At 44.8% G+C, this 27152-nt stretch overlaps 5 protein-coding genes across 9 annotated transcripts in view; 2 read left to right on the forward strand and 3 right to left on the reverse strand.

Moving 5' to 3' along the window:
* Window positions 1-1809, forward strand: part of AFF4 (AF4/FMR2 family member 4) — a 55093-nt gene extending 53284 nt beyond the window's left edge. For 2 of the 5 annotated variants that reach the window (XM_017822906.1, XM_017822908.1), the window contains exon 23: window positions 1264-1363. In XM_017822906.1, the coding sequence (XP_017678395.1) occupies window positions 1264-1270 (7 nt within the window). In that variant the 3' untranslated portion in view covers window positions 1271-1363. Of the gene's footprint in view, window positions 1-1263 lie in introns of all 5 variants that reach the window. The other 3 variants (XM_017822912.1, XM_017822911.1, XM_017822910.1) reach the window with 3 other exon arrangements.
* Window positions 1810-3871: 2062 nt separating this feature from the next.
* LOC108501238 (cytochrome b-c1 complex subunit 8) lies at window positions 3872-4863 on the reverse strand. Its single transcript, XM_017822917.1, has 2 exons — window positions 4632-4863; window positions 3872-4085 (listed from the first exon to the last, which is right to left on the reverse strand). Exons 1-2 carry the CDS (start codon window positions 4783-4785, stop codon window positions 3991-3993), a joined length of 249 nt encoding a protein of 82 aa, XP_017678406.1. The 5' UTR covers window positions 4786-4863; the 3' UTR covers window positions 3872-3990.
* A 3134-nt stretch (window positions 4864-7997) lies between these two features.
* Window positions 7998-10487, reverse strand: GDF9 (growth differentiation factor 9). The gene is made up of 2 exons (XM_017822914.1): window positions 10058-10487; window positions 7998-8950 (listed from the first exon to the last, which is right to left on the reverse strand). Exons 1-2 carry the CDS (start codon window positions 10485-10487, stop codon window positions 7998-8000), a joined length of 1383 nt encoding a protein of 460 aa, XP_017678403.1.
* Window positions 10488-15006: 4519 nt separating this feature from the next.
* On the forward strand, window positions 15007-20660 carry C1QTNF2 (C1q and tumor necrosis factor related protein 2). The gene is made up of 3 exons (XM_017822915.1): window positions 15007-15511; window positions 18195-18443; window positions 19697-20660. The coding sequence occupies exons 2-3, from the start codon at window positions 18203-18205 to the stop codon at window positions 20308-20310; spliced, it is 855 nt and encodes a 284-aa protein (XP_017678404.1). The 5' UTR covers window positions 15007-15511; window positions 18195-18202; the 3' UTR covers window positions 20311-20660.
* A 1173-nt stretch (window positions 20661-21833) lies between these two features.
* FABP6 (fatty acid binding protein 6) lies at window positions 21834-25234 on the reverse strand. The gene is made up of 4 exons (XM_017822870.1): window positions 25128-25234; window positions 23685-23860; window positions 22998-23087; window positions 21834-21908 (listed from the first exon to the last, which is right to left on the reverse strand). The coding sequence occupies exons 1-4, from the start codon at window positions 25192-25194 to the stop codon at window positions 21855-21857; spliced, it is 387 nt and encodes a 128-aa protein (XP_017678359.1). The 5' UTR covers window positions 25195-25234; the 3' UTR covers window positions 21834-21854.
* Window positions 25235-27152: the final 1918 nt, after the last annotated feature.

Here is a 27152-nt window from a genome sequence, read left to right on the forward strand (position 1 = left end):
ACCTTCCTTTCCAGGCATATGATGCTCAAAAAGCAGGTGTAACACTTCTCAGATGGGTCTGGGAATGTAAAATGTGCAGTAACTCATAGAGCTCTTTTCCCAGGAGTCCTAAGGCGGGTTAAAGATAATCATCTCCAAACGGATACTGGAAGAAGCTGCTCAAGGGCTGTCTGGAGCTGAGGTGCTCCATGTGGCAGGACTGCAGTTCCTTAGATAAGCTGTCTCTGTCTCTGTTCCTGTCACTCACCATCGGGCTTCCAAACGGTGCCAGTGGTTCCCATGGATGTGGATGGGCTGTTTGTCATTAAGAGGAATTTCATTTTTTTCCATTGTGGACTGAGATTGCAGCAGCAGAGAAAAGAGTGTTTGAACAGAGCTGTTACCTCTCATCCTCCGCTTACACAATTCTCCCACTTGTCCCAGTGTTTGTGTCTCCTCATCTGTGAGATCTTGTGTATCTTGTTGGATTGGGCTCGGAGCAACCTGGTCTAGTGGAAGGTGTCCCTGCTCATGGCAGGGGGTGGAACTGGATGAGCTTTAAGGTCCCTTCCAACCCAAACCAGTCTGTGGTTCTGTCTGGCTCCCACATCTGTCCCATGTGCCCCAAATCTGTCAGACATTTGCGATTGCAGGGTGACATAAAAAGAATTCCAACTTAATTGTGTCAGTGTGTGGGATTTTTAGAACACATTATGCTTTAAATTACTTCAAGGTGGAAGATATTGTATAAAATAGTGAACTATCCTTTAGCTAAATTGTAAATACAGATCTGGATGTCACAGGCTCTATTTCTGTGATTGCTTAATATGAAGGCACAAGTGCCAGCGTGGAAGGCAAGTGACTTAGATTAAGATAATGCCATGCTGTCAGATGATTACCCCTTAGCCCAAATTTCACTGGGATTAAATAAAAAACCTTCCCAGTTTTTTATGAATAAATAAATAAATAATAACCCCCCCTTTTTTATTTAAAACCAGTATACTGTCTACAACCAATATTGGATTATCTCTTCCTTTCCTAAGGTGGTTCTTGCACTCCTTCCTCTGCCCTGTTTGTGTTGCTTCTCTGGGAGGAGGAAGCAGAATTTTTCATTATTTCTCCTTCCTGGATTTTATGACGAGAAGGAAGTGGGACAGTAAATCATTGTCAAGTAGCTGAATTTAAAAGCTCCTTTTACATTTGGCTGGGAATTTCCCAATTATTTTTCCCATTAAATCCTTCCTTTACATGCATCTGAGTTCTAATTTCTGCTATTTCCACTAGGCACTAGTGTAGAACAGAGAAAGGAGAACAAGACAGCAGCAGTAGCCCTGAGTTTATCCATGGAAGCACAGGATTTGGAATGACAGCAGAGCCCTCTGTAAGTCATCATCTCTCAGCTTTTTTGGCTGGGTAAGGCTGGTACTTTGTGATGATACATCAAAATTGTTGTGTGTCCTTCTGGGTCACTAATAGCATCAACATGTGCCTGTCAGGCAGCAAACTGTGCAAGAAACTGGCAAAAAAAGGACAAAACTGAGTCAGTTGTTTCCATGCCCACAAGTCCTGGAGGCTGGTAAGAACCCACAGCAGAGATGTGAGAAAAGAGATGTTGCTCTGTTGCCACTTCTAATAGTTACCAAAAGGAGGATGAAAATAAACCAACAACTGAAAAATTTTTGAGTGCCTTGTTCAGATTCTGAAATGCCCAGGGACAAAACTGCCAATGCCGCGGGTCCAGGGGGAACCATCCCCGCAGGGAACAGGGCCTGTGTCTGAGGGGGAGGTTGGCTTAGAGGGGTCAGAGGATGGCTGGGCAGGGTAGCAACAGGTAAAGGAGCAGCAGGGGCAGAGGCCTGGACTGGAGCTGTGGGCTGACCCCGCAGCTCAGGGCTGACCCTGGCACGGGGCTGAGCCACCCCGGGGCCAGCACGTGGCCGCCGTGCCGGTGCCCCCGTTTACATTTGTCTGGCACCTGGTCCAGACACAGTTCAGCAGGGGCAGGGACCTCGTGAGAGCCCCAGGGAGTGCTGGCCTTCAGCAGAGCTGTGAGACAACACAGTGAAAACCAAGTGTTTACTGAGCAGAACTTCACAGGGGCTGTCACTGAGACCACCCAGCAGCTGCTCCGGGGCTCTCGGAGGCTTGATGGGCAGGACAGAACGTTCTGAATTAAGTATCTCCTTCCAGTGCTTTAAGGGGGGCTTGTAAAAACAAGGGGGAGAGATATTTTACACAGGCAGACAGTGACAGGACAAGGGGAAATGGCTTCACACTGACAGAGGGCAGGATTAGATTGTATGTTAGGAAGAAATGCTTCTCTATGAGGGTGGTGAGGCCCTGGCACAGGTTGCCCAGAGAAGCTGTGGCTACCCCATCCCTGGAAGTGTTCAAGACAAGGCTGGATGGGGCTTGGAGCAACCTGGTCTAGTGCAGGGTGTTCCTGCCCATGGCAGGGTGTTGGAATGAGATGAGCTTTAAGGTCCTTTCCAACCCAGGCAATTCTATGATCCTATAAATCTGCCTCTAGACACTTCTGCCAGCTCTCACAGCCAGATGTTGCTCCCTGCTTGCTTAAGCAGCCTAGAAAATACCAGTGAACCAAAATCCAGGTACATTTAAGCACAGAATATTTTTGCCAACACTTGCAGCGCCGGCCAACTGGTTTTCCTGCAGTTTATGCCAACCTCAGGCTGTGCTCAGAAGATACACAAGAGACTGAACTTAGTCTCGTGCTTTTTAAGTATATGTTACTAGCCCCAAAATACTCAAGCACTGACCTCTTAAAACTGCTTGCCCCCCAGCTTCCTGAAGTGAGAGCCTGAGCATCTTTGTCTCCCAGCCCTGAGCACATGGAGAAACTCACACAGGTAAACGTCACTGCTGCCCTGCAGATAAGATAAACTCCCAGTACAGGTACAGGAATAGCACAGCAGGGAGACCAGCGTGTTGCTCTGTGTAGGGCGGGTGCTTGAGGCAGTCAGCGGAACACTGGAAGGAAAAAATTCCGACAAAGGAACCAGCCAAGTGTTCTGGACTTCAAACGGTGGAGCTTGTTTCTGTCCTCAGAGCCACGGGGTGAATTTGTCACCTATTTAAGTGACTTCACTACTTGCAGCTGATTTTTAATCATCTTAAGGCATTTATCAGTTATGTTTCTCCCTGTAGTGCTCAAGAAGGTTCTAATGCAGCCCATTAACAATGATCAGATATCAGAGTGTAGTTAATCACCCAATTAACATTAATATAACTAGGTAATTAGAATCACAGGATCATAGAACAGCCCAGGTTGGAAGGGACCTTGAAAGATCAGCTAGTCCAGCATTTTGTGGGAAAGGAGCCCATATGAGGTTACCTGGCACCCCAGCCAGTCACCTCCTGAAATCCTTCCCTGGGCCTCCCCCTCATCCTGGGCAGGGTGTTCCAGGGACTGATTGTTCTCACTGGAAAAAATCCCTTTGTTACATGGAGATGAAACCTCTCCTGGTGCAGCTTGTTCCTGTTCCCTCTCATCTTCTGGCCAGGGCTCCAGTGAAGAGAGAGGTCAGGGTCCATCCCCAATCCCGAGCCACTGTCTAGCTCATCCAGCTTTAATCAATGCCAAATCAGGCAATGTTTGTTTTTCACAGATCTCAAGGCTGGAGGAAAAATAGCAGCCAGTGATGGGAAAATAAACAGAACAAGGAACTGTCATTTCAAACCAGCCCTCGCTGCACTTTATATTGAGGAATATTTCAAAGAAACAGGAATCACAAAAGCTGGAAGTGCTGTACAATAAAAACATCCGAGCACATGGAACTTAAGCCTGATTATCTGCCTGTACAGAGAGAACCAGACAAGGGATTTGATGCTCCTCACCTTAAACAGCTTAAGACAGAGATTTCACACAAAGTCATGGGGCAAAGTTACAATTTATTAGACAAGACTTATCTCCCTGTTAATCCCTTTTGGCCATGGGAACAAGCACAGCAGGTCCGTAACAGTGCGGGAATGAGCTCCGGGGCCATGTGGTCACTGGTCATGCTCATAGTCAGCCGGGTTCTTCCTCTTCAGCCGCTCAAACTCCTCCGTCCCCCAGGAATAAATGAGGTATCCGACTGCAAAGGCTGGGAGGGAGAGAGGGCAGGCGCAGTCAGAGGACATGGGAATGAGGGGACACTGCTATAACGGGGCAATCACAATAACGGGACACTGGAATAAGAAGACGCTTTCAATATAGGGACACTGCAATGAGAGGACACTGAAATAAGGGGACACTAAAATGAGGGGTCACTGCAATAACAGGACACTGCAATATTGGGGAAACTGCAATGAGGGGACACAGGAATGAGAGGACACTGCAATAGCGGGACATTCACAACAAGGGGACATTCGATGCAACGAGGGGACACTGCTATATGGGAGCATTGGAATAAAGGGATATTCACCATATAGGGACATTGCAGTAAGGGGACACTGGAATAAGGGGATATGCACAATACGGGGTCACCGCAGTGAGGGGACACTGCAATGCGCACTGCACAGACCTCCTGCGACAAAACACAGCCATCCCACAAACCCGCCATCTTCTTCGCAAGCCCCACATCCCCCCTCCCCAAATTTAGGCTGCCGAGGGGGCACAAAAAGGGGGGGAAATCCCCCGCTGTACTCACGGGGCACCACCTTCAACACCTGGGAGGTGAAGCGGCGCATCACGTTGGGGAGGCCATGCGAGAAAATGTTGGGGATGGCGCGCTGCTCGAAGGGCGAGAGGCTGTAGGTGATGACATGTCGCACCCGGGCCAGGTTCCCGAAGTGCTTCCCCATGGCCGCAGTGTCACCTCGGTCACCGGGCAATGGCCGCCGCCCGACCCGGAACGGCCTCGGCGCCGCTTCGCCTTCCGGGGCGGGCAGGGGCCGCGGCGCTCCCTCAGCGCTGCGCCGCCCCCTGGCGCCACTGTGCAACCACGGGTTACGTGCTATATTTGTAATAAATGATATTGGTAATAAAGTATGTTTGTGATAAGAGGTGTTTGCAATGAATTACGCGTGTAATAAGCGATGCTTGCAATAAATTCTGTGTGTAATGAATGGGTCCTGCCCTGAGGGAGGGGGTCAAACGCGGCACCCGCGCTGTGAGGGGAGTGGGGGAGCGACGGCGCCTCAGGGCGTGAAAATTCGACAAAGTACCAAAAATAAGTAAATGTCGGAGAAAAAGCCACTTTTGTGTGGGGGTTGTGGTGGTCTAGTGCTACAGCGAGAGGGTTTGAGGCATAACATCGTAAAATCATGGAACAGTTTGGGGCGGAAAAGGCTTTTAAAGGTTAATTAGTCGTCCCCCCCCCCCACGCACCCCTCAATGAACATCATAAACACTATTGGAATTATTATTAGAATATATGAGACATCTTCTACATCACTGAAATTACTATTAAGCTATATGAGACATCTTCAACACTATTGGAATTATTAATCGAATGTATTAGAATTATTAGACTATATTAGACTTATTTAATATTATTAGAATTATTAATAGAATAGATTGGATATCAACCTTACTGAAATTATTACTAGAATATATTAGAATTATAATAACATATTAGCTTCCACATTAGTGGACTAATTATTAGAATTATTAGAATATATTAAGCATCCTCGAGATAACTGAACTTATTATTAGAATATATTAGAATTATTAGACTATATTAGATATCTTTAATATTTGAATTACTAATAGAGTATATTAGACATCATAATTATAGATATTGTTAGATTAAAATATATTAGACATCTTCCATAATATTGAAATTATTGTTAGAATATAATACATATATTCAACATTATTAGAGTTATTATTATAATATATTAGGATTATTACAATATATTAGTCATCCTCCACATTATTGGAAGAATTATTAGAATATATTAAACATCTTCCACATCACTAAATTTATTATTAGAATATATTAGAATTATTAGACTATTAGACATATTTAACATTATTTGAACCAATATTAGAATATTTTAAAATGGTTAGAATATATATCACAGAATATGTTAGACATCTGCAACATTATTGGAAGATATTAGATTTATTAGAATATATTGTACATGCTTATTATTAGAATACATTAAACATTTCCACGTTAATGGAATTATTGGAATATATTAGACAGTGGAATTATCAGGATGTGTATCCCTGAAAACTAGAAGTGCTGCATCTCCCTAAATCCTCTCTAGGGAGTCGATCTTGACCTTTACCCTGTTGCTGAGGTCCTAATTTTCTACAGCTGCCTGTCACTAACTCAAATCCATGGTTTCTCCATCTGAAATAGCCTTTTCCATTGGTGTCAGGAAATAACTCAATTTATTTACCACCCTGGCAGGCTGGCAAAGCTGAATTCCCAGAGTTTGAAGGGATCAGGGGGAATGACACAACCTGAATTCACCCAACCACCCACAGTGCTGTTTGGGGCCAGGATGTCTTCTGTGTGACATCAAGATATTTGCTTTGAGCTTTTGGTATTTAACCCAACTTTGATTTCAGCAGTTGCAGGCTGAAACCTGCAGCAGGAACCTCACTTTTCCAGCAGATTTATGCCTGTTGCACCTCCCCAGAGCACTCCAGCACTCCGACATCGATCAGATCACAGCAACCCCAACCCGGTGAACCATCACAGCAATGTAACACCACACACTGTCCCCTTCAGGGACATTCCTTCCTTGTCAGGCTGAATTCCCAGACCTCTGGAATTGCATAGCTCAGGATCTAAGGCTAGGGGCTGTTTGGATGGCTTAGCAGAGAAAATTATAGCATTTACATATCAATGTTTTAGCAAGCCAAATTTAAAGGCTGTTCTGAAAAAATTTTACAGGACAGTTCTGCTCCGCAGCCTTTAAAAAAAACCAAACAAACAAACACCACTCCAAACCCAACAAACAAACAAACCCACCACCAAACCAAAGCTGGGGGTGCTTGTGTGTGAACCCCAACTAAATATCTCCTAGCTTGGGTTCCCTGCATGAAACCAGCTTTTTTGATGCAATTCTTAAAACTAGAAGAAGCCTAGGAGGAGAAAATAAAACAATCACAGCAAAAATTTGATGTGAAAGCATCTAGAATTGAGGCACTGTTACCTACAGTTTCATTGCAAGAGGAAATGAGTCTGTGGCCCCACATTTCAGAACACTAAACCAATTGAACAGCATTTACAGAAACTCATTTAGGGCTTTTAGAAGCCTTCAGGGTGTTTTTAAGCTTTTTAAACATTTCTTCATAGTTGAGAAGCCAGTGGTGGTGTGGTTCCTCCTGAACAATCCTGTGCCCTCACCCCATGAACAGCTGTTTCTTGTTCTTGAACGAGATGAAGCCTTCCTGGTTTTAGCAGCTCACCTGTCAGCTGGTGCCAGTTCTTATGGATATAGTTCAGTGATTTAAGTGTTCACAAGTCACCCCACAGCTGTCCTTAAACTCTTGCCCTCCTTTTTGTTGAGAAAGCCTAAAGAGTGCAACAAAAGAAAAGCAAGAAACCACTTGGTAACTCTACAGAACTGTGTGGAAAATTTATGTCTTCTTGCTTGGAAGAGCTGGAATGTGGTAGGGAAAAAGAATATAAAACTTAGGAAGTAATTTTAACATTAAAGAGTTTCTTCTCTTCCTAGACATATGTTGGAGATGACACACAAGATTTCTGTAGAGAGGCAGACTAGAAGGCACTGGATGTCAAGGTATGGGTGTCAGGCATTTATTTCTTCTTTTAAATCTACAAGAAAGCAGTTTAAAATATACATTTAATAGTTGAAACCTTTTCCACATTTTAAATGCATAATTATTCCAATAAAAAGATACTATTTACATTTAATTGCACATTCTAGAAAGGCTGAGTGACTACAAAAATAAGTGCTATGGTGTAAACACCTTCTGCTAACTCCATGCTAAATCCCAGTCAGGTTACACCAATGTTCTTCAGTGGATTATAGCTACAGATACTTTGAGAACGCAGAAATACCCAAAACTGGAGTGAAAGCAGAGCACACCACTACCGACAGGTGCACTTGGTGGCGATCATGTCCTCGTACTCCTTGTAGACGATGGAGCCATCAGGCTCGATGGTGAGGACGCTGAGCGGGCTGTACTCGGCTGGGACACAGGAGGGCCTGGGGACAGAGGGGTCCAGCTTCTCATAGATGAGGTTCTGCACCATGGTGTGCACGGGAGAGCCGTACTTGTGCCCCACGGCCCGGGGACAGTCCCCCTGGCAGTACTGGGGGCTGTACCTGTGCGGGGCGATGATCCATTTGTCCCATTTTAGCTGGCTAAAGCTTAGGCGGAAGTTATGAAGCTCACATTCATTTTGAGGGAACACAAACTGTTTGAAATATTCACTCAAGTTATTAGGTGAAGTTGCTGGTGCTGCTTTCAGATTCTCATTCCTTCGCTGTCGAGAGGCCCTTCTGCCCTGGGAATTCCCTTTTCCTTTGTCCCCCATAGGATCCACAAGTGGGCTGTTCCTTTGCCTGGCCCTCACTGGGCTCTTCCTCCCGTGCCTAAGTGAGTTCCACCCATGATAAGCTTGTTCACTGGTGTCATTCAGATACAGAAGAAGGGAAGGGGGAACCAGTGTCACATTAAGAGGGTTTTCCAGTTTTGTGCTCCTTTGTGGGTCACCCATCAGGCAAGTGAAGTTCACAGCCATATGGATATTCCTCCTGTTCGTAGCAATTAGAGGCTGGAGGAAAGAAGTCACGTCGATCTCCACCCACTTGCGTTTTCTAGCTTCAAAGTGTAGGGTAAAAGCTAGAGCGTGGGAAATGCTGGGACAAATTTGGCTGGCAGAATCATGTTCCTTAATGGATAAATGGCATATGAAAGTGATGGAAGAGGAAATGGGAACAGATATGTCAAAGGAATAAAGCAAGACAGACTTGAGTAAGTGCTCCAGAGCAGTAACACGATCCAGGTTGAAGAGTAAATCCACCGAGTGAACATCTCCTGGGAAGGGAAACAGAATGCTGTAGAGTTAAGAGTGTCTTAATTTTCCACTAAACATAAATACTATACTAGCAGATAAGTAGAAATGATTCAGCAGCAAAAGAAACCAATTTAGATGCCCTCCCTTACATTTATTACTTGGAATATCTACTTTGGGCAGGGACATAAAAGTCAAGAAATTTCAACAGACCCAAGAAAACCCATGGTTTTAAAAGCTATTATGATTCCTTTCATTAAAAGAAACAGTACAGGAATAATTCAGCAGTTGTCTATTTAGTGCTGGTATGGGGAAACAGGAGCAAGGCACTCCAGATGATACAAACCACAAACTCCATCTGAAACTGCTGTTTCCTGTGCAGAAGTACAATGAGTATGATGTTTGTCTCTCTTTCTGTGGTTATCTGTCTTTTTAGTGAAAATTTCAAGTCAGAAGAACTCAGATCACCTATCAGCAGTCACTTAAGTAGAATTAAAGGCCAATGACTTCTAGGTGCTGTTCTTGTCACCAGCCCTCATTTAAGAAAACCACAAAAGCTTAAGTTACAGGATGTCCAGCCAACCTAGTTTCAGTCCTGAGCCTGATTTACAAGTAATTCTACTCTTCCCTTCAGGTTATTCACAGATTTTGGTTGTGATTCTTCCCTAGCAAATGTACAAGACACGGAGAGGAATCCTCTGGCAATGGGTTCTGGCAGTTTGATACAAGTCTCATTCCAGTGCTGTGGGTTTTTTGAAAAGAAGCAATACCAAGACAGGCAGTAGAAGGAAGTGTGCTGCCCGCTATGCCTAGGCATTTTTTCCATTTTTCTTACTTTACTTAAACCTGATTGTGGCTTTCTCTGACTCATGATGAGATGAGTCAGCCTGAAACACCAGTATCGTCTTGCACATACCATTTGTGTGGTGTTTCCCAAACTGTGAAGTCTGTACCTAATGCCATTCAAGGAGAAGTAGGTTATGAAAAACTCCTACAGTTTAGAGAACAGCCCTGAGGATTAAAATAGCAACAGCTCTAAAGAAGGAAGCTATTTTTATATCTTACTGCAAGTGCTGAACACACAGAAAAACCCCATTTAACCTTTACAACCCAGGTCACTTCACACCTACCTCTCACCAGGTCCCTGTGGCGGTGCCTGCATTCCAAACACGGAGTGAAAAGTCGGACAGTGTTATAGAGGTGGCCTTTGTGGGCCTTGGGGATCCCCTCCTTGGTGGCCGACATCTTATAGAGCCTCTTCATGTACCGGAGGGCCCTGGAGTCTGGCTGCAGCCTGGGGACCTCACTAGCCCAGCTCTGGGGGCGCTGGTCAGACAGCACCTTGAGGAGGGGAGGCAGGGGGGCATAGCCTCGCCTTGCACCTTGGGGCAGCTGCAACACTGGATTGAGTTCACTGGCAGCACCCTCAGGAGCTTCCAAAAAGGCAGGGGCCTTGTCTGAATCCCCGTGGCCCCTGAAGTGGGGGGAGCACTGGGTGCCAGCAGAGAGCCAGGGCAGGCAGCAGTAGAAACAAACACAAATTCTCCAAGTGCTCTCCATGCTCTTTAGGGCTGCAGCCAAAAGTATATCTCCCCTAAAATACCCAAGGAAAAACAAGAGTGCCTGAGCCCGATCCCTTATATATGTTGCAGGTGTGGAATAGGAGGGAGGTTTCTTTCTGATTAGAAAGCAAAGAGAAAGATCTGCAGCTGGCTCCTGAAAGTTGGGCATGAGCCTTGGCCCCTGAAAGCTTATTATAAACGAGACTCTAATTCTGAGTTAACCTTTTTCACATGGGAAATTAAAGGACGGGAGTGAGTGCCAGCCCACAGAGGGAGTCAGAGAGGCCTCAGTGTTGCCTGGTCTAATCAATCCTTGTTTATTTGTAGGAATATATAAAGCTAAATATTCCTCCTCTTGACCTTTGGCCTCTCTTCATGTGCTGGTGGAATAGCTTTCACCTGCTCTGAGCTGAAGGACCCATTCTCCAGCTGCTCACTCGATATGAAATTGTGGTGAAGCCTTGAATGTGCTTTTTGTTTACAAAGAAGGTTGAAGGTAGTGACCTGGTGCTTTGAGAACATCTTATAGTTAGCTTAATTTAGGTATAATTTGAAGTTATACAATAGTATAGTCAAATAGGTTTCAGATACTGTAGATGTCTAGGAAAATTCAGTGGAAAAAATGTAGATGAGAAGGTAGAACTTAGTTGGGATTTTTGTTTGTTTTGTTGGGTTTTTTCCCCCCTCCTCTTCAGAAACATGGAGGCAGGATTGCAGTTCTCCCTTCCCTTTTTCTTCAGAAGGGAGGAAGAAAATATTTGGAGCAAACTATTTTAAAAACTAGGAAACTGGAATCCCATATTGGATGTTCTTCCTCTTGCCTTGGTGTGCTGGTGTGGAAAAATGAGTTTGCCAAACTTGTTATTGTCTCTTTCAGCTTTCCTGGGGTATTTTCCTGCATGGCAAGCTCTTGTTTATGAGCTGGAGAGCAAAGAAAGCCCTGAAGAATAAGACCTGAGGAAAATGGAGAGCCTGCTGCTCTTACCTCAAGCAGCAAATAGGGCAGGTAACCTGTTCTACACCAGATGTGAGTTATTTTCTCAGGCATTTGTCACTGGCTTTCCTGGCTTGGGCAAGTGCTGCTCATGTCCCCATGGACTGGGATTGCTGCTGATGATGCTACAGACTCCAGAGCAGAAGATCTGGAGTTTTCTGTATTTTTGGGAAATACAAGGCATTTTCAGAAGTCTTTTCTTGTTTAACTCTGTTACTCGACACCTGGACAGGTGCCATTTATGGTGAGTCAAAAAGGTTACTAAATTTCATTTTGAATTAGAAGGTGCTTGAAACAGAAGAAAAAACCCCAACTTTTACACATCATCTGCTCTGTGCTGGTGGTGGCTCACTGGTGCTTGGGTTGGTTCCCACTTCCGTCTTCCTAAAATAAGCTCTATTTATTTTTATCTTAATGGGTTAGGGCTGCAGATCCGAAGCAGAGCTAATGGTCTCAAGGGCATCCTTGAAGTTTAAACAGAGATTTGACTCATTTTTATGGGGGCTTTTGGAGAGGGACAATCATTCTCTGTAGACTGATTACAGACTTCCAAACTCCTTTTAGGCAGGGCAATAAAAACTACTCAAATCACCATCCCACACTAGGACTGGAGGCCTGTTGGTAGAAAAAACACTTCTTCCCTAAAATTAGTATCTCCTTAAAAATCCCCAAAGCACTGACACTCATCTCTGATGAGGAGCACATTTCCATTGCTATTGCCCAGTGCCATAGGAAGGCTGGATTTTCGGCTGCCTGCAGCCTCTGGGTGAACTGCAGCTGTTTTGGCATTTGGTGAATTATTTGGTTACAAAGTCATTGCTGCAAGGTCAGCACCTAACAATGAAATGTGTTAGTGCTCAGAAAGTAAACAAGGGGAAATCCTCCCTCACTGGACATAGACCTGCTGTCCTGGGGCAGTTACCCACCTCTTAGACAGCCCATCCACAATGGGCACAAAGTTTATTAGGGAAGACCCTGATAAGCCATGACATGCAGAGAGGGCACCCTGTCTTCCTAATCTCCTCCTCAGAGAGGAGCCTGGGTGCAGCTGGATCCAGTCTTAGCTCTGGACTTGGTCTAAGGTTTGTGCCTAAAGGATTATACAGGTGTAATTGAACCCCTATACCACTTTGTCACATAGGATTAAGGATGGTAAACTATATATATATACTTAAATAAAAATAAGTGATTTATTAAGATAATGTTTGGACTAAAAGATCTTAATCAGAATTGTTTACTATATAGTATAGGTAGCTATAACTACTATATAGTATAGTGCACTATTTTTGAAGTGAAGTTGAAGCAATTATATTGAATCAATTATACTAAGCTAACAAAACCCATTATTAAGTAGAGATTGATGTTACTGACCCAGACCAATGACCATGGGCAAATCTCTTTGGCTCAGCCTTGAGGAGTGAGGGGTGTCCCCACTCCAGGGAGGAATCTCCACATACACTCCAAGAAGGGGTGTGATCCTCTGTTAAAAACTGGGACTGGGATTTTATGGTATAAAGTGCTGGACTGTCAGCCAGATGTGTCCAGGCCAGCTGTGCCCGCTCTGCAGCTTTGGATAAGTTGTCAGTACTTTCACTTTTTTGTTCCTTTATCAGGTGCTTTACCATCTGCTACATATTCACCTCACTCTCAGGGTGTTTGACTTTGGGATTGATGAGTAAGGCTGGTTTCAGCATTGTTCATCCCCTTCTCCATTCCCCACAGAGAGCTATGCAAGTAGGGCTGTCAGCCTGAGCCAGCTCCCTGTACTGCAGCAACGAGCCTTCCCTGGGATCCTGGAGAGACCCACGGCAGGGAGACTTCTGATGAAGAGCAGCACAGATTGGACATGATCTGTCCTAGTGCTTCCCTGCAATGTCTCTCTGAAACAAAATGCACTGAGAAACAAGTCTCAGGTCTGCTCTGATTATCTGTGCATGGGCAGTTTATTTGTTTAACACAGTGTGCTGCCAAGCATGTTCTCCAGCAGAGCTGTCTGGGACCCCAGAGCAGCTTGGCTTGGCTGTGCAGCACAGACATATTTTCCATCTGCCTGGCAGGAGCTTCCCAGCACTGCCTCTCCCCACGCTGATGAACTAGGTCAGGCTCTTGCTGCCTTCAACATGCTGCAGATCTGGGCTCAGAATCACCCATAACTGTGAATTTCCTGGTCACACTTGGAGTTTCCTGGCAGGACTGCTGTGTGTTCAAGAATCATGTCATCCCTGGCCTGTTTCACACCCATCCCAAAGCCCCGGTGCCCCAGCACAGCTGCCATGGGGCAGGACAAGCAGAAGATAATGGTATTTTTCTAACCAACGCCATTGGTGTCTGAGTAAAACAGCGTGGCTTCCCAGGCCAATCTGACTGGCACCATGGCAAAGCTCACAGGAGGTTTTCATCTGATTTCATAAGAAATCTGAGGCAAGACCTCTGCACCTGCAGTGCCTGGAGCCTTTTGGTCCACACCCAGGCAGGAGAGGCCCTCCACAAGAGCTGGATTCCTCCAAACCTTATCAAAACAGGCAAAAAGTGATGATTCTTATTTGACTCATCTTCAGAGCTGCCTCAGGGAAAAGCAGCCATTGGAGCAGTGTCTGGATCTGTCCCTACCTATGGCAGCTTTTCTAAAAACAGCCCTTTTCCCAGTGAAATTTCAGGTGATGACTCTGTGGGTTTGGGAAGGGGGCTTGCTCTCCTGGAGGTTGTTCAATGGCAGGGAACATCACAGAGTGTCAGAGAGCTGAGGCACTGGCTCAGCAGGAGCTCTGCAAGAGTATTGGCACAGCACAAAAACAGCCCTGTGCTTCCTCAGCCAAACATTCCCACTCCTCCCATGAGCATCTGAACTGGTCCCACCTCACAAAGCAAACTGTGTACATACTTCATTTTTACGCTATATCCGTTCCCACCATGTTCCAAAAGCAAGCAAAGGGGAAAGCTTAAAAATAAACCATAACAGCTCTGAGAAGGATGAATTCAGGCAGAGTAAGGAATGACAATTCCAGTGTGCTCCTAATCAGCTAATAGTCTACACTGAGCAGAAATTATTCACTGGCTGGAGAGCTGCAGGGCAGGATCTGGAGCCCTGCCATCAAGGACACGCCTGTCTCAGGCCCTGTGCAGGATCCTGGCTGGGCCAGAGCAGGAATCCACAATAAAAAGATCAGTCTGGTTGATACCAAACCCTGGCAGCATCCCAGAGCATCCTGCTTAGGCTTCAGCCACTGCTTCTAGTGTTCTTGCTTTGCCTGAAGCAGTTGCTGGGGGATTGTAATAACTTTGCAAGCTTAAAACAAAACCCCAACCCTTTCTCAAAACAGAAGCGTTCCTGCCATGCCATCTCTATGACAAAGTCATGTTTTGTCTTGCACATCCACCTGAAGCAGTGCTAAAGTACAAGCAGTTTCCTCTCAAAATTTGCATTTGCAAAGCTGCTGCTTCATGACAGTCTTTAATTCAAACCTGGAGCAACTAGAAATGATTTTCCACCCTTAGGACAAGATTTTCTTCCCTTGCTAATGCTCCAGGATAAAGTGCCAAAGTTGTTCCCTAGCTGGATCTGCATTACCCATCCCCTGCTTTCCTGGGCAGCAACTACATCAGAGAGGGGCAACATCAGTCAGAAATGCTCCAGTCAGCTTCTGAGCCTTTCCTACAAGACTGCAAGGGAGAGAGAGAGAGGAAAAAGCTCCCCCAGCCTCAAGAGCTTTCCAGCCATATGTGTGTAAAAATTTCTTCCTGTGCCACGTGACCGAGGAAGAGGCGCAGATCCATTACACAATAATAAAAATATGCCTTTGGCAACGTGGAGCCAAAGGAGAGCTGCTGCAGGAAGCTAAAAATACGCACAAAAAGGAGTAAAACAATAATTAAAAGAAGGACAAAAGTCAATCCTTCCCAGCCCTCGGGACGCTGCTGCAGCAGGACGGGGCCGGGGCTCTGTGTGTGAAAGGGATTTGCAGCAAAACATCTGCCTGAGGTGCTGGTTGCCAGCGCCCGTCAAGATCTCACTGAGGAGATTAGTCGTGGTGAGTAGATCTACTTTTCCTTTTTTTTTTCCTCTCTCTCCTCTTAACCTTAACTTTGAAAACTTTCCAAAAAAGGTCTAAGTCACTGAGCACTCAGGTTTCCAAAGCCTGCACAGAAATCCCTGAAGGCAACAGTTGCCAGTTAAAGAACTGTACCATGAGGGAAACACTCCTCAGCCTTTTGCTGAGAGCACCCACTTCGGCAGCTTCTGTGAGGGGGTTTTAGCTCAAAGCTAGGAAAGGTTTGCCACAGGAATCCCTGGCTGCCTAAAGCCGAGATGGCAGTACAGGTTCAGGACAGAAGGTGCATCACCCTCCTTTGACATTGCTTTGTGCAGCAACAGAGAACAGATCATGCTCCTGTTGGTATAACTGCTTCACTGGTTTATATCAGAAGTTAAATCCACCCATTTCAGCTGCTGTCTGTCACTGGTGACACACCTTGTTTTACCTAAATTAGCCCTGCACACCCATGGGCTCCTTTTGCTTCCACCCTGGGGATGGTGCAGGACAGCCACCAGAGCTGAGAACTGGGCTCGTGGTGACTGATTATTTTAAAGACTAATAAAGACACCTTGAGGTGCACTAGACAGTTGTGAAGCAGAAAGATGGTTGTTCTGTTTGAGAAAGCCTCAAGTATTGAAGGCAAACACAGTAGAAAATCATGGTGTTTGTTGCCTGCTGGCTCCTCACATCCTGCTCGTTCCTCCCTCCCTCCGAGCAGCAATTCCTGCAGACTCTCATCTTCCCACCACCACATGGCACAGGGTGGCTTCCCTGGCCAAAAATCACCATCCAGCCAGTGCACGTGCCACCAAACCACCCCACATCTGGCAATCCTCAGGGATTTTCCCTCTGGGATTTCAGCCAGAAGCATCAGAAAGTACAACTGGTCCTCACTCTTACAGGCAAAATCTTTTCTTACAGAAATGCCTCCTTTATGCACAAGAGGCATTGGTCATGGCCAAAGGGTCTCTAACCCCATTAACAAAAACATTAATTAAAATGTCATTAGAAAAAGAAATCCTCATGCTGCATGGCCCCCATTGCCGGGCCAGCTGCCCGTACTGTGGAGGGAAAAGATGCTGATCTGTTTCCAATTTGCTTTTTGGAGCTCATAGTACGTTCTACATCGAGGAACAGTTCTCCTTTTAAGGTGGAACAGAATGAGGTTTGCTCTCTTTCAAAAAGATTTCTTTAAGAGGTTATTTATAGATCCTCTTTGTGAATGTGATTGTGCTTTGCATCCCACACACGTTGCTGTGATATGGGATGAAACGTTCTTCTGGAGTCCTTAATTAACACCAACTCAGGAGCTGTACCAGAGCATAGCTCCAGGTAGTTGGATATTCCCCATCTATCCAAGTATTGATACTACTGACCTCGCAGCCTCAGGGTATTTTGTTTGCCACTTTTCATCCCATCAGGTCAAGACCTGGGTTGTCTCAAGGTAATAAAAGTACTTATGATAAGAAACTTTCAGAGAAGGAGCTGCCCTCCCACCCTGTGCTCCCTCTCACACGTTTCTTCTCTACATGAAACATTCCCAGCTTTTTTCCAGGTTATGCTCCACAGTGACATTTTTTTCTTGCCACAACTTATTAGTGTCATCCACCTCCAGATGCCTCCTGCTTCTCTTCTGCTCTGCTTGAGGTAGTTCTTGGGAAGCAGGGATATAGCTTTCCTTGTGATCTCCCCACTTCACAGGAATTTTAACATTTTGTTTCCCTTTCCATGAGCTGAGAAGCCTTTGTTCAACTCTCCACATGAACACTGGTTGGTGTTTTCCATCTCACAAGTCTGTTAAACTGACACCTTTCACCAGCAGCAAATAAATTTATGTATAAGAATAGCAAGAGAGAGCTTAAGAACAAAATGGTTTGGCAGCCAAAACCAGCCTGGAGATCTGGTTTGCATTTCCCACTCCTCTGCCTGTTCTTAACTATAATATTGCAGAACTGGGGGATCCCACTGAGCATAAATATGTAGGATCAGCTCACTGGATTTGGAGCATCTAAATATGCATTTCCACCCCTTCAGGAGCCAATATCAGGATGAGAACACTAATGCCAACATGGAATTTATCCAGTACTTTAAACAACTTCTTTCCAGTGTAGGAGTTAAACATAACACTACTAAAGCCTCCTGATCAGCCAAGCTGCAATGGGGAATGGGATGTTAGCTATGAGGCTTAGCTTGTTCTGACAGGCAAATGGCAGTAAGGACTGGCCAAAGCCTCTCCAGCCTGTCTCCTGAATCCTACCCTGCATCACACAATGGGTTTGTGCTCGGGAAGAAACCCCAGTGACACAACTGCAGGGCAGGTCATACTGGGCACAGCCATACCAAACCCCTTCCTCCACTCCCCTCATCCCAGGCAGCTGATTTCTGCACCCCTCTGCCACTGCTCCTTGTGTTTTTGGGGAAAAGAGGCCCAGGTAGCAGAACAAAATGAGCAGTGGCCACAGATACAGACTTAGAGAAGAGTAAGCTTGAAAAAAAATGTTGTCTGACCTAGAAAACTCCATGAGCCAATCCTTGAATTCATGTCGCACCAAAGCAAACAGCTCCCCCATCCTGCCAAAAAAAGCCCAATTCCCTCCCAATTTCATGCAAGTCTCTCACCCATCCCACTGGTGCCATACCCCACATGCTGCCACCACATCCCATCTCCTCCTCACAGGCTGTGCCATGATTTCTGCTGTGCTCCTCCTCTGGACTGTGCCCTGTGTGGCAAACCACATCCTCGGGGGCTTTACCAAGAGAGAGCTGCAGGAAGGTCCCCAGCTGGCCTGCAGCCTGCCAGGACCCCCTGGGCCTCCCGGCCCCCCCGGCGTGCCCGGCACTCCAGGGACAGTTGGCAGGATGGGCTTCCCAGGAAAAGATGGCAAGGATGGCAAGGACGGGGACAAAGGCGAGCACGGCGATGAAGGTAAGGGAAAAGTGCTCAGCAGAGCAAGGGACCGTGTAAAGGTCGTGGTGCAACAGTCCAGTTCACAGCAACCTGACACCCAAATCTGAGCCCAAGGACAGGCAACATCTCAGAGGAAACTCTTCCAGAAATTTCCACTCTCCCCTCTCCAACTTGTCCCACTTGTCAGACGGGTTCCAGACACACATCCTGTCCCACTGTGTGCAATTCCTATTGGCTTCGCTTTGTTACAAAGTGAGGTTTGCTCTGTTCTGATAGAGACAAAGTGCTGGTCTCTGACTCCTGCTCTCAGGCAAAAGAGAGCCAGTTGAAAAAATGAAGTACTTACTGCCCATAGCACCAGGGGACAAGCCCTGCTCTGGTCGTGCTGGACCTAAATCAAAGCAAACAACAACCCTTCTTTAGTCCTGGGGTGGGGCTGCCCTTTGGATCCAGCCTTGGAGTCAGGAGGCATCGGGATCAGCTGTGGTGGAGAGCCAGTGATTTCCCGTTGCCACACTAGAGTGCACTCCTGCTTCAGCCAACACCAGCGAGCCCAACATGCGTCTTACTCCCTTCTCCCACCCCCAAAACCGGGAATCTGGAAAACAGATTTCCAACCACAGCTGCACTTAAATCCAGTCTTGCTACAGCAGGTTAAGAGACAGTGCATAAATCCTCATGAATCTGCTTATATCAGATACTACTACATCAGAATCACTGTGACAGCCCAACTCACTTCCCATTTCACATCTCAAGCCAGTTCTGGCCCTGAGTGTTTGCTGGTTCATCGCCCAGCTGGGCTGGTCTGGTCTTTTACTACACCTAGATTTATTTTTAAATTTTTTTTAACACTTTCATGCTAAATGCAAAAAAAAAAGAAAAGAAAAAAAAAAGAGATACGTGATTAAAAATACTCTACCTGGTCAAAGTGAGGTTCCAAAAGCTTCACAAACCTGCTTCACTCCTGTAAACCCCAAATATTTAAAGCTTCTTCTTTAGTTCCTCCTTTTTCTCAAGAGAGCCAGATAATAGAACCAGCCTTTTGGTCCTTAAAGGGGCAGACTGTTCTGCTCCTGAGTTCCACTGTTATGACACCAACAACCCTGGATAGTCAGTCCAGGCAGATGTCCAGCTCCAGGTAGTATTTCATCAGGACTCTCGCACCAGCAAGGTTTTCCTCCTTAATGAATTACTCTGCTGCAATGATATAATGCATTTCCACCTGCCATGTCAACTCTTTCACTGAAAAACTGAGGTTGTTTTTCTTCTAGGTCCACAAGGCAGAACAGGAAACCCTGGCAAGCCAGGACCGAAGGGGAAAGCAGGAGCTATTGGCAAGGCAGGCCCACGAGGGCCCAAGGGTTTAAAGGGTAATCCTGGGAAAAACGGGGCACCAGGAAAGAAAGGACCCAAAGGGAACAAGGGCGAGGCTGGGATGCCAGGACCCTGCACCTGTAATGCCAACAAAGCCAAATCTGCCTTCTCTGTGGCAGTCTCCAAGAGCTACCCAAGGGAAAGGCTGCCCATCAAATTTGACAGGATCCTGATGAATGAGGGAGGACATTACAATGCTTCCAGTGGGAAATTTGTATGCAGCATCCCAGGTATTTATTACTTCACCTATGACATCACTTTGGCCAACAAACACTTGGCCATTGGCTTGGTCCACAACGGGCAGTACCGGATCAAGACTTTTGATGCCAACACTGGGAACCACGATGTTGCCTCTGGATCAACCATCCTTTCTCTGAAGCAGGAGGATGAGGTGTGGCTGCAAATCTTTTACTCAGAACAGAACGGGCTCTTTTATGACCCCTACTGGACAGACAGCTTGTTTACTGGATTCCTGATATATCCTGATCAAGATTATCTCAATGAAATATAGGATGAGAAAATGGTCTGGGGTAAAAAGTAGGAAATATGTGAGGCCTCAATCCAGCAAAGTGTGGCCTGTACATGGACATGTCTGGGATTACCAGAGAATGCCACAACTTTGGCTCTAACAGCCTGTATTGGCTATTTAGATATTTACTTAATGTCATCAACAAGTCCACAGGGCACCAGGACTTCTTTAAGCAGCCTCATGATGAATCTCTCCATCTCAAAGCCATCCGTTATGTTTTCCATGATTATTCCAACATGCTTTTGACATGTAACTCAAATACTGGTGCAGAATACTTTGATTATTACATTTATTACAATAAAGCATGGAAACCAACAAAACCAAAGCCTAAGCTGGACTGTGCAAGTCTGCTGGTTTGGGCAGAGGTAGCGTTAGTTTTCTTCCCAGTGGCTGGAATGGGGCTGTGGTTTAGGTTTGGGATGAACACAATGATGATAATACAGAGATGTTTTTGTTATTGCTGAGCTTGCACAGAGCCAAGGCCTTTCCTGCCTGCCCCTCGTAAGGCCATGCTGGGGACGGGGCTGGGTGTGAATGGGATGTTGGGAGGGGACACACCCAGGACAGGTGATCCCAGCTGACCAAAGGGATATTCCAGACCATATGAGATCATACTCAGTGTATAAAGTGGAGGGAAGAAGGAGGAAAAGGGAGATGTTTGGGATGATTTGTCTTTTCAAATCAGTGTTATGTTTGATTGAATTCAGCTTTCCTGGTGATGGCTGAACACCTGAGTGGGAAGGGCTGAATTCATTCTTTGGTTTGCTTTGCTTGTGTGCATGGCTTTTGCTTTACCTATTAAACTGTTTCTATCTCAACCCACAAGTTTTCTCACTTTTACCCTTCCAATTGCCTCCCTGATCCCGCTGGTGGGGGAGCGAGCGAGCAGCTGTGAGGGGCTTGGCTGGGCTTAAACAAACATCCTGGGCCTCTGAGGTACAGGGGAGGATGAGCCTCACAAATGAGACTCAAGTGCTGAAGCACGAACCTTCCCTCCAGAAACAGGCACCCCGGGTAAACACCAGGATTGCAATGAGAAAATACAGCTCCAAGTCAGCTGGCACTATGAAACTTGTCTTCTAATGAGTGATAAATTGATTTTCTCTTGCTTTTAAGCCCCTAAACTTCTGCCCTCCAAACAGCAGTGAGGCAAAATATTTTCATCGTCTTGCATTTTGATGTACAGGTCACACAGAGGATTTTCCCATTCTCTAGGCAGAAGCTGAATAGAGCTTCTGTTAAATAGGTGGTAGGTGGGAAATACTGGAATATGCCAAGTCTGTATCATATCCCTGAAATACCTGGACAACATCATTAAGTGCTTTGCTGCATCTTCTAATTTTTGTGTTTTGATTTTCTGAGTAATTGTCAGATATTTAGGAATGAGTGAGCATTAACATGAGGATAACATCACTGAAAATTCTTCATGCTTGTAATGCACAGAAAGAGAGAAAGACAATCACCACTTTATTTTATTGATTTTATTGTTGATTTTCGGTGCACTGGAAGAGACAGGCTTTGCTGGCTTATGCAATCTTTTTGCTGGTTCTTTTGTAGACTACACCAGAAGAAGTAGAAATCTGGAACAAAGAACAAATCAAAAGTTAAGTTGAACAGTATAATTAGAGTTTCAGTGTGACAGGTGAGCAGTCCTGGGGATGGGCTCAGAGCCTGCTCTTTACTGACACATCGTTTACCCTTGGGTAGGAGACATATCTAGAAAATAAGCTGAATATCCTTGTCAGGTCTGAGATGCACAGTGCAAAAATATCCTTATACAAAAAGCACAACTTCTAGACAGGGGCTTGGGGGTAACTTCAATGTCTCCTGGGTTGGATGTGGCTTCACAACTCCAAGCTGTCAGGGTTTTAGGCAAGTCAGATAATTGTTCTCCAAGAGCAGTAAATGACCGACACAATCACTCTCGGGAGGGTGAGTGTCCTTTCCTGTTCCCCAGAATGACTCACCCCTGTTGAAGGCACACTCAGACATTTGTAACTGGCACAGACACAACTCCATTCAGGATAATTCATGAGAATCAGAAATCGTGATATTTGGCAATCCAATCTGTCTAACAAGCTTTACTATTAGTATTGGGGTTTCAGTAATCTTCCAAAGCCGCATTGCCATTTTGTTTCCAAAATAAGATAATACTTGAAATCCAACCTCTTTGTTGTTTTGTTTGTGGGTTTGTTTTTTCCTTTGATAAGACTAAGAAAATAGGGTTCTACAGAAATTCTGTGAGGAGTTGCAGGTAGATAGTTTTCTAAGAATGAAGCAAAGTCAATAACTTAATAGAAATATGTAGGTGCACAGTTTTCTATGTTCTATTTTCTATTCTTGAGGCATAGGCACAGTGAATACAATCAAAGTCATGGTGGCTTTGGAATATTTCAGTCTGAACATTCCACTCTTGCAGCTATAAAACTGTGCCTTAGATGCAAGATCTACATTTCAAGTTGATAAAAAATATAAGATGAAAAGTTTGTTCATTTAATTTTTTGATTAAACCTGGACAAAATTGCAGAAGGTTATCTAGAGAGAAGGAGAAAATTATTTAATAGTTTTGCTTTACTTTCTAAAGATTTTTTTCTTAGCTTAAAATTTTAGACCTGGTGCTGTTGAGGTTTTTGTTTTTTATAAACTATCCTGGATATTTGAACACTCACCTCTACCAGTTTTCCTCCACTGATCTCTGCAGTGTGACGGTAGTTGGGAAACTCAGCTACCAGCTTTCCATCTTCGATTTTAACAGTTGCCTGTAATAGAGAAAGGCTTAATGTTCCTGGGATTGCAGGAATTTCTATTATCAGATACTCTGTAGCCATCTGTACCCCTGATGCTGAAAGTTTTTACTTTTAAAAAGGTAGAAGTTGTGTGTTGCACGTTCAGCCTCATGAACAGGACTGAAATCCTTGTGCTTTCGTTCTTAAGTGTTCACAATTTAAGTAGAAAAATGTTTTTCTAACAATACCTGCATGTTCCAAATCTACACACTATTCATTAATAGCTCTGAAAACGATTGAACTACAGGCTGTGCTTCTCATTCCATCCTCAGGGATTTATGTGGTGCTTTGACAGCGAAGTAAAAGGCAGGATGATAGGAGTTAATTCTGAAGTGGCAATCTCAGATAGCAATAACCTCCCAGCAAACAGCCCAGAAATGAGTGTGGATGGGTGATCACAAAATCAGGGAATCCCAGAATGGTTTGGGTTGGAAGGGACCTTAAAGCCCATCTCGTTCCACCCCCTGCCACGGACAGGGACACCTTCCACTAGTCCTGAGATAGATTTGCTTTTCACCCTAAATTCAAAAACAACCGAGGCTGTAGGACTTAAAAGCCAAATGAATTTACCTTGAACTTTTTACCACCAAAGGTCTCCATGTCTGCTTCCTTGCCAACTGTGAATGTGTTGGTTGTGGTGCGGCCTCCTGGGAAATGCTGTGTCCACTTGAAGTCATTTCCATTCTGCACCACCTCAGTCACTATTTTGCAATTCCTTCCCAATTCAATCTTGTCACTGGGAAGTCCTTAATCAATAAAAACATCCAGTTTATCAAACCTAATAACCTACCAGCTGAACTTGAACTGAAGCATGGTAGAGGTGTGTTTGTCCTCAGACACTGATGTCTGAGCATCTGATTTGCTGTTGAATTCTTTTTCTTTTTTGTTTTTTTTACAATATCAAAGCTCTGAGTTGAAATTGGTATAAAGGAAGATACTGGGACATCAGTGCATTTTCTAAAATAATAACCTTGCATTCTTTTCCCTGAGAAAAAATACACAGGATAAATGTATAGATAAAAGGTACATAAAAATAATCCCTTCTACTTAACCTACACATGAAGATGGAATTTAATATGTGTGAACTTTGTACCTTTGCTAATTAGCTGCACATACCTATTTTTATATTTGCTATTGCTCTTTAAATAAATGAACAGAAGCACTGAGCTTGTTTGCACAGCTCACAGTGTCCCAAAGAACTTTTTTGGAGTAATCTCTGGGACAGGCTCTGAAAGCATCAAGACCTGTTCCCATGTAAGATTTTGACAGGTATAGTCATACTAAATTTATACCCCCACCAATGAATATTAGAGACAGGAAAAGTGACCTTCACAATCATCATATTTCAAACATCTTGGCCCTTCATTTTGCTGCCACTGAAAAGGAATATTCCTTCTGTGGAACAGGACTATTTCCTGCATCCGACAGTGATAACAACAGAAACTGCATCTCCTTGTGGAAGAGCTTTCCTTGTGGAAGAGCAGGCTTAGAGCCAGCTGATCTCAGGACATGAATCATAGTCATGGAATGGTTTGGGATGGAAGAGATCTTAAAGATCATCCAGTTCCACCCCCTGCCATGGGCAGGGACACCTTCCACTAGACCAGGTTGCTCCAGACCCTGTCCAACCTGGCCTTGGGCACTTCCAGGGATGGGGCAGCCACAGCTTCTCTGGGCAACCTGTGCCAGGGCCTCACCACCCTCACAGGGAAGAATTTCTTCCCAATATCCAATCTAACCCTGCCCTCTGTCAGCTTGAAGCCATTCCCCCTTGTCCTGTCTCTCCAGACCCTCGGAAATAGTCTCTCTCCACCTTTCTTGTCAGTTCCCTTCAGGTACTTGAAGGCCACAATTAGTTCACCCTGAAGCTTCTCTTTTCCAGGCTGAATAATCCCAATTCTCTCAGCCTTTCCTCACCCTTCTAATAATTTCAGTTAAAAACCCCCTTCTTTAAAAAAAAAAGATGCTTCAACTAATATAAGACCTGTGCCTGACACCCCAAGCCAGACTTACCAATCTTCTTCACAAATTCATCATAGTTCTCATCGCCTTCGAACTCGTATTTGCCTGCAAATGCCATGTTTCCCTTGGGAAGCGGCTGGGAGAGCAAAATAGCAGCTGGAATGATCGGAATGGTTCAGTGCAGATGAGCTGAGGCCCTGGGTTTTATAAACCAGCTCAAGCTGCTCAGCCCACCTGTGCCCACACCCCTTGGAGATATACTTTTATGACCCATGTGAGTCACTGGCATCAATGCCATTGACTTGTATGAAAATCAAGGTTATCATGCAATGAAACATCCTTGAGAATAATCTGGAGATCAGCAGGAATCAAGGCCAAAAACTCAGTTTTCATTTTAGTGCATATTTAAACAAAGTGATATGATTTTACTTTCAAGATTCCACTGGTTTTGCGTTCAGGATGGAATAAAGGTAAAATAAGTTATAATGAAACAGGGAGAAAATGGCTTCAAAGCAGTGTCCTGGGATCATAGCCTTGTTCTGTTTGGAAGCATACTCTATATAATTGAAATATGAAAATAAGAAACAAGCTGCCCAATTTTCAAAGTAATTCTAGTAGGATATGGGCAATGACAAGATTCTGGGTTTGAGATTTGAACAGGAAAACATTTCCCGCCTCAGGAAAATTTTTGCAGTCTCTAAACTTGTTCTTACAGGGGAAAAATGAGACAATTTCAAGACTAACACACTGACTGATGAGTGAAGAGCCTGAATCCAGCAAGAAGGGAACTTCTAATGGGACTTTCCAGTAGCTCAGCACAACTGGCAGAGCAAGTCCCTAGTTAAGATTCCTGAGCTCCCCCTGTGTATACCAAAAGCTCACCAAAGCTCCCCAGTGTCCAGCTCCAGCTGGAGAGAGGGTGACTGGGGAGACTGTCCTCGGGCGAGCACCAAAACCTTCTTGCACTGGACTCTGAGTGTTCCAAAGGGACCTGCACAATCCTGGGAAGAAGGTCCATGAACTCAAGTCATAAAGTCTGCTGTTCACATAAAACTTCCCAGGGGACAATGCCACTGAGGTGGTTACACCACATGGACCTTGGGAGATAGATCAGATTGGATAAGGAAAATGAGCCAGTTCTATGTAAAAGGAAAGAGATAATCAGATTATATGAACAGTACTTGAGCTTTTATATTCTCTCTCTATAAAGATCAGATGTTAAAGACAAACTGTTTGTGCTGTGATATAAAAGTGCTGACATCTACACAACTCTACTACACGGAGAGTTGTGGGAGCGTGGTGGGCACAGAGCCACTGTGCACGTCTGGAGTACGGGAAATTATCAATGAATCACTATTTGACTGGGTGGGTTGCTCTTGCCACACACTGAGCATGAGTTTATTCACCTCCAAGGAGCTGTACACTGCGCTGTGCATGGGAGTTCCAGAGCAGGTTACAAACATTCATCCAAACCATAAAGGTAAAGTGTTAATGAATGTGCTGCTCTGCCAGGCTGCCCAGGGTCAGCATCAGTCTAGAGCAGGTTTTGGTAATGATGCGATGCCATCACCTCTTCCTGTCTGTTCAGGGGCATTTTTAATGTGGATTGAGAATTTGCACCCATGTTTCTTCACACTCATTCTGAAATAAATCCGTATTTTCATTCCTACTTTTTTTGCTACAAAATGAAATGGAATTAAGTAGTGAATAAGTTTAGAAACTGCAAAAATTTTCCTGAAGCAGGAAATGTTTTCCTACTCAAATCTCAAACCCGAAATCTTGTCATTGCACATGTCCTACCAGAATTACTTCAAAAACTGGGCAGCTTGTTTTTCTTATTTTCATGAAGAGTGTCATTAAGCAGTCTACAAATACTGAGTCAGCACAATGTTTACTCCAAGGGTAAATGAAATTGAGTCCCTCTGACTTTACTAAAGTTACAGTCACTTGCACAATTGATCAGGTTACTCACCTACACCTCTATCTCTTCAGTTGCAGCTAAAACCAGTATCCATTTAATGATCTTCCACTTTGTATTTACAGTATTCCTAATTTTCTTGCCTCTTCAGAGCTGTG

This window comes from Lepidothrix coronata, unplaced genomic scaffold, assembly GCF_001604755.1.
Source record: "Lepidothrix coronata isolate B3197 unplaced genomic scaffold, Lepidothrix_coronata-1.0 Scaffold100, whole genome shotgun sequence".
NCBI lineage: Eukaryota > Metazoa > Chordata > Aves > Passeriformes > Pipridae > Lepidothrix > Lepidothrix coronata.

Bases quoted from the DNA above. Each gene is read 5' to 3' on its own strand.
- LOC108501238 (XM_017822917.1), bottom strand. From the start codon at position 4,785: ATGGGGAAGCACTTCGGGAACCTGGCCCGGGTGCGACATGTCATCACC. The intron at 4,086-4,631 runs GTGAGTACAGCG...TCTCCCTCCCAG, and splicing joins GGTGTTGAAGGTGGTGCCCC to CCTTTGCAGTCGGATACCTC.
- GDF9 (XM_017822914.1), bottom strand. From the start codon at position 10,487: ATGGAGAGCACTTGGAGAATTTGTGTTTGTTTCTACTGCTGCCTGCCC. The intron at 8,951-10,057 runs GTAGGTGTGAAG...TTCCCTTCCCAG, and splicing joins CCACAGGGACCTGGTGAGAG to GAGATGTTCACTCGGTGGAT.
- C1QTNF2 (XM_017822915.1), top strand. From the start codon at position 18,203: ATGATTTCTGCTGTGCTCCTCCTCTGGACTGTGCCCTGTGTGGCAAAC. The intron at 18,444-19,696 runs GTAAGGGAAAAG...TTTTTCTTCTAG, and splicing joins AGGCGAGCACGGCGATGAAG to GTCCACAAGGCAGAACAGGA.
- FABP6 (XM_017822870.1), bottom strand. From the start codon at position 25,194: ATGGCATTTGCAGGCAAATACGAGTTCGAAGGCGATGAGAACTATGAT. The intron at 23,861-25,127 runs GTAAGTCTGGCT...TTATTGATTAAG, and splicing joins TGAATTTGTGAAGAAGATTG to GACTTCCCAGTGACAAGATT. The intron at 21,909-22,997 runs GTGAGTGTTCAA...TCTTTGTTCCAG, and splicing joins GTGGAGGAAAACTGGTAGAG to ATTTCTACTTCTTCTGGTGT.